Genomic DNA, 6,777 nt, shown 5'->3' with positions numbered 1-6,777 from the left:
CATGCAATCACCCTCCCAAGTCAGGAGCGGAACTAGACCGTTGTAAAGTTTTGGATAACTTGTCTCTCCTTCTCTGAAGTTTGGTAATCAAATCTGCTGCTCTCTTCACTTGATCTTCATTAATAATTACATAAAAGTCAGAGAAACGTTGCTCGAAAGTCAAGCAAGGCTCACCGGGGATTAAAGTGGTCATATCTGAAAAAATTTAGTGGGTAATTAGGTGCCACCCAAACTCCTCCGAGCCACTCACATTTGTCGCGTTTTAACTAGTTCCCTGTCCCCAGCCAATTACCTCGAAGATTTTCTAGATATTATCTCAACTTTATAATATTCCGTGTCTCATTGCTAAGCTCGGCAGGTGATGGAGGGTTTCAGACAATATGAAGCTGATCCCGTTGCCCGACTCTCCTTGGATGTGAGCAACATGTACCATGTGTTTCTGAGCTTTCGGGGAAAAGATGTGAGGAAAAGCTTAGTGGACCATCTCGTTTTCCTGGACAGCGAAGCACTGGAGAAGGGCGAAGACATCGAATCCAGCTTGCGAGGAGCCATAGAGAAAAGTGACATCCTCATCCCACTATTTTCTCAACACTTTGCTGAATCAACTTGGTGTCTGAAAGAGACGGAGTGGATTTTGAGATCAAATGGCGTCATTATTCCTCTCTTCTACGATGTGGAGGCCTCTGACGTTCGCTTCCCTCGAAGAGAGAGAGGTAAATTCAAAGAGGCGTTCGAGAAGCATTACAGCCGTTTAGATCGGCAGGATGAAAGTACCATTCAAAACTGGGAGAACGCTCTTCATCGAATCTCTCATCTTTCTGGTTGGACACTCCAAGCAGAATCCGGGTACTTCATTTTTTCGATACCAGAGTAGGGGCAAACATAAAAGAATCCTTTTCTCCATGCCTGCATTTTATAACTCAGGGGCGCATGTAGTCGATATGCACTTTTCCATTTTTACTCAATTTTATGTTAAATGAAACAAAAAGAGATCTGATTTAGCTGGAGTCCTAGAAAGTGGATGAAATAGATAGAAGTTATTTATTTGAAAAATTAAATTATTGATCGTATTGAAAACATTGTTTTCAAACTATGTATAAGTAAGGACTAATAATTTAATAATTTAAGTTTGATATAATTTTATATACGATAGTTCTTAAATTATTACTATCATTTTATTTAATTATTTTTATGTAATATATGAGACATTTTCAAATAATAGTATGGAAAGATTATGTTGTATTTACATATTATTATATTTGAATATAAAAATGTTATTTTAGAAATATTTAAAAAAAGATAACAATAGAAGTCTTGAGTTCTAGTCTACTCAAAATTAAAAAATAATAAACAGATAACAATAATTAATCTTAAAAAATGATAATAATTATTTATTTAAAAAAATGACTTTATATATATATATATATATATATATATATATATATATATATATATATATATATATATAATGATAGTTTTTATTTCTTATTTCTTTCTATTCAATATTTTAAATTAAATTATATATATATATATATATATAATTATAGTTTTTTATTTCTTATTTCTTTCTAATCAATATTTTAAATTAAATTAACTTGAAATAAATATTGAATCATTATAAATTTATGATTACAAATTATACATTGCATTATCACTTATCAATTATATAAATACTTATTTATTCTTTTCTAAATTATAATTGGTTTATAGTTTACATATTTTAAAGTTTGTTTTAGTGTTACATTTTAATTTTTTTTATTTGTTTGAATGATTTTTTATATATTCTATTAACAAATAAAATTATAAGTATATTTTTCATCAAAATTTTAATATTATAGTCATTTATTTTTGTTTTCTAAATTTTTTTGATAAAATAATTGAAATATATAATGAAATATTTTAAAATTATGATTCTTAAATAAAATATAAATAAAATATCCAATCAAATAGAAAATACAAGATAAAAAAATGTTGAAAGCCCAAAATGGACCTACTAGATCTATACAATGTTTATCATCACACATTCTACAAAAAAATTCTTTTATTAATTCTATCTTGATTTTGGGTCCTTTTTGTAAGTATAATTTCTTTGATTTATACAATATTTGTCACAAATTGTTGCCAATTGGGAGTTTCATATATCCAAATAATTCTTGGGCCAAATCAAATTAATTAACAATTATAGCAGTTTTATTTTTTATTGATTTTGGGTTGTAAATATTTACATAATGATTATATCTAAACTTTAGTCATGTAAATGAATAGTAGGACTAGACCTTGTTGACACTTGGACTAATCCAAACACCTTTAGGGCATCTTAAGCTTAACAAATTTGTCTATAAACATACAAATGGCCTAATAGGAATAGACTCTAAGAGAAGTTCGAATACCCAAATCAATCATAATTAATCAAGATGATTATTTAAGTAACATTTTGGCCCAAATTTTGAAGTGGCTAATTCTATATATTCATTTATATAGGTTTCCCATTAACTAGTCTTGAACAACTGAGAATTTTTACCAATTATATCTTGTTGAAAGCATAACAAACCACCCTCTTCTGATTTTATCCACATTCTCTTTTTAGGGCATCTTAGTTGCGCTATTGGGATTTTAAAATATATTTTAAAAATGTATAGCCTAGTTGCAAATAAACTCATACAAAAGCTCCAAACTATTAAACTTTTCACTTATGACTTTCGTTAATGCCCAAACCAAATGATGCAATTCCCTTGGGAGTTTCATCTATAGACAACTTAATTGCATTATGAGTGTACTCCTCCATTCTATATTAACTTCAAATGTTTGCCTTTCCCTAAAATTCATTCTTGCAAATTTAAACAACTATTTTATCAATTGATTAGAAAATTTATTGCTTATCCTCTATTATAGATTGATTACTTGGCTTGCTTCTAGAAACAAATTGGATTGTAGAAAAATTTGCTAGTATCAAATGGCTAGAATGGTAAAAGTATTTACATGGAATGATTCTAATTGACTTTGTGCTTGCTTCTTGTGAGGCAAAAGTTGGAACACATATTTTTTCCATTATTTTATTTATTTTTAACCTTTGATACAATACTAGATTTTACTAGCATTTCTTTGAAGAGATGCACAACTACAAAACACAAAGTTTCTATTTATAATTGGTTATTGGGGTCATGTGATCCAAAGTTTTGGATCTATTAGAAATTAATTCAAAGAGCACGTCATTTTCTAATGGAAATTGAGTTGGTTTATGCCACAAGGTCAAACATATTGACAATACATTATCCATAGGGTAGTAATTATAGGTGTGAATGTGAAGTTTAGTTTCATGTCAAGAGATGTCACAATATGTATAATAAGTATAGAATTTTTGTAAAATTTGTATTTTGCATGTGATGAAGAGAAAGTCTTACATTGTTTTTTATTATAAAAGACAACAAGAGGGTGTTGACCCATGGAACAAAAATAAGATACTAGATATGGTTAAACAAGATTAACAATGTACCTAGTGCAAGACATCTAGAGAAAACCCACCAACCATAGTTCATATTACTAAAGATTAGCATGGGACAAACCCCATGCTAGCCGCATTCATTAACCAAAATTAAGAACAAAGGACCCAAGTGAGCTCTTTAAAACTAACAACCACTCGATCACAAGAGGAAAAGAAACAAAGAGAGAAATAGAGAGAGAGAGAGAGAGAGAGAGAGAGAGAGAGAGAGAGAGAGAGAGAGAGAGAGAGAGAGAGAGATAAACTTATCCTTAGAAGGCCCATAAACCAACCATAGGCAATGGATAACCTATACTTCTTTCACCTATATAGCTATAGGTCCATAGCCAACATAACCATCAGTTCAGGTCAGCCTTCCCAAACATCTTTCTTCCCTCCACAAACTCTCTTCCCATCTCAATAGCGAAGGGGTCATCCTCAATAGCAACAGGGGGTGGGGGAAGATCCCGAATCCAATGCTGGGGTCAAAAACTCCCAAACATCAATATTATCTCTAATGGTCACCCAAGTGTCATCTCCTTTGATAAAACTAAACTCAACCATTAAAAAATACAAGAATGAACTCCACCTCTATAGGAGCAAATCTCCCAATCAAGATTGTGGCAAAAACAACCAACAAACTCAACATCCACTTTGGAGGAACACTCCAAACCCATAAACGAAGAATAGCAGAAGTAGTCCTCCCAACATGGCTTCCTTCCACCTTAAGAACAAAGAATCCCACCATAATAGGGATAATAAAGAGAAAGAGAAACCCCAAGAAAACCTTATTCTGAAACCACTCCACCTTCCAAACCTCAAACAAATGAGGAGGTTTGTTCAACCAATTATCGTCAACATACTTGACTTGCAATCTTATAAATGCAATACAATACATACAATTATTAATGCACTAACTTTAAATATTGGGATTGATAAAATAAAACACTATAGAATTCACCCAATAATTATTTATCAGCTTGTGTCTCTATTAAAGTTATTTTTGTAAGTCTAATGGTGAAGTCATTTTTAAAAAAATTGTTTAAATATAGATTTACCATGACGTCTCTTAGGCCATTTTTAAACATCACACACTAAAGAATAAATTAAGCATGAAAAAATAAAATCAACTTTTACTATTTAGCACTTCTAGCCTAGAAATGAAACCCCTAATGTGTAATATTTAAACAACCCATTAATATTTAGCACTTTTAGTCTAGAAAATAAAAGCCTTACATGTGATGTTCCAATATGTTCAATTCATAAGATGCAACCTGTGACAGGCGACTTGATCTAGTGCAGGTACGAAGCAAGACTAGTAAAAAGAGTTGTGAAAGATGTACTGGACACCTTGCAGAAGAATGCCCAACTGGATGTTGCCATGCATCCTACTAGGCTCGAGAGGAGTAAACGTCAGCTAGTCGAACTTTTAGATATGAGCTCGATGAACATAACAGTGAGAGTGGGAATCACGGGCTTGGGTGGTGTTGGGAAAACCACCTTGGCCAAGGCTGTTTACAACGAGATTCAAGGCAGCTTTGACGCAAGTTGTTTTCTCTTCGACATTCGAGGGAAACAACAAAAGGGCACTACGCTTGAGGCTTTGCAGCGAAGAATCTTAAAAGATTTGGTAAAGTACAAAGGAAACGTTTCAAGTGTTGATGCAGGAAAAGTGGTGATGAGAGATAGACTGCGAGGAGTTCAAGCCCTTGTCATTTTGGACGATGTGAATGATATGCGGCAACTACATGCTGTGAATGGCGATTGGTTTGGCTCTGGCAGTAGACTCATTATTATTTCTCGAGATCGCCACATTCTCCATCTTGCCGAAGTCAAATCAGTCCATGAAATGAATGGACTAACAGAGGGGGAAGCTCTCCAATTGTTTAGCTGTCATGCTTTCTCTAGGACATTCCCGGAGAAACCCTATGAAGAGCTTTCTAGAAGAATCGTAAAGGCTTGTGAGAGGATTCCTCTCGCATTAGTAGTCATGGGAGCACATCTGTTTGATAAGAAGGAGCCCAGCGACATGGAATGCTGGAATGAAGCTGTGATGAACATTGTAGGAAATCAAGACATATTTACAGTCCTTCGAATCAGTTACGACGGACTTAATGAAATTGAGAAGAAAATCTTCCTGGATGTAGCTTGTTGCCTGGCTGGTCAGAAAATAACAGAAGCTGTTATTTTTTGGAAAATTCTACACCCAACTGAAGTCCATACTGCCATCAAGAATCTTTCCCTGAAAATGCTTATAAGCACCGGGGGCTCAGCTAATCGCCTCCTTATCCATGCCCTAGTGCAGCAAATGGGAAGAAGAATTCAGGAAGATCGTGTTAATGACAGCAGAATGTGGCTGCCTATGAGTCGGCCGCACAGAGATTTGAGCATAGGGAGGGCAGAGAGAGTAAATATGCTTGTTTACAGAGGGGAGAATGGAAGAGAACCTTTTATCCTGCAAAGTCTGCCTCACCTGCAGTACCTATCTCTGCAAAACGCTGTCGTTATGGGCAACGTTAGAAATGTTGCTCCCAATTTGATATGGATAAAGATAAGAAATTGTGAATTTTTGAGTGATAGTCATGCATGGAGTATATTAAGGCACATATTCCAGGTCAAGAGTTGGTCTGAGCTAAGAATCTTTACTCTACAGCAGTGTACAAGTATCAAGACAATCCCATACGCGCTCGACAGCTTGGTGAACCTAAAACGGTTGTATCTGCGAGATTGTCCAGCTCTCACAACTCTTCCAGACGAACTCGGTGATTGCTTAGTCAACCTCCAACGCTTGCGCCTCAAGGATTGTGCAGCTCTCGCAACTCTTCCAAACACACTCGGTAATTTGTCACGACTTGAGGCGCTCGATTTGAGCGGCTGTGCAAACTTAACACGACTTCCTGATAGTGTGGGCAACTTGAAGCGGCTAGTATTTTTGTGCTTAAATGGTTGCACAAGTCTGAAAAGCATTCCCAGAAGTATAGGTGATTTGGGCAAATTGCAATTTTTGGGCTTGGGGCTATGTAGAGGATTAAGTGTTCTTCCCGACACAATGGGCCGCATGGAACAACTCCAGATGTTGGTCTTGCTTGGTTGTTCAAGCTTAGAAAGACTTCCTTACACATTGGGAAGGTTGACTCAGCTGAAGTTATTATGCCTTGTAGGGTGCACGGGTCTTGGAAGCTTCCAAGATGTAGTTTGCAGGTTAGCAAGTCTAAGGAAGTTAAACAGGTAAAAAACTACTCGACAATCATATTTAATTAGATCTACACAGATACTTTGTTCTAAGATTTTGGAAGTGA

At 34.7% G+C, this 6,777-nt stretch overlaps 1 protein-coding gene across 1 annotated transcript in view; it reads left to right on the top strand.

Moving 5' to 3' along the window:
• Positions 1-353: 353 nt before the first annotated feature.
• Positions 354-6,777, top strand: part of LOC149567485 (disease resistance protein Roq1-like) — a 139,980-nt gene continuing 133,556 nt past the window's right edge. The window contains exons 1-2 of the mRNA XM_089816641.1: positions 354-846; positions 4,781-6,706. Of these exons, the coding sequence (XP_089672767.1) occupies positions 362-846; positions 4,781-6,706 (2,411 nt within the window). The 5' untranslated portion in view covers positions 354-361. The remainder of the gene's footprint in view (positions 847-4,780; positions 6,707-6,777) is intronic.

This window comes from Cupressus sempervirens, chromosome 3 (assembly GCF_028749045.1).
Source record: "Cupressus sempervirens isolate cs-2001-9-10 chromosome 3, ASM2874904v1, whole genome shotgun sequence".
NCBI classification, from domain to species: Eukaryota; Viridiplantae; Streptophyta; class Pinopsida; order Cupressales; family Cupressaceae; genus Cupressus; species Cupressus sempervirens.
This window is presented reverse-complemented; position numbering and strand designations above follow the sequence as displayed.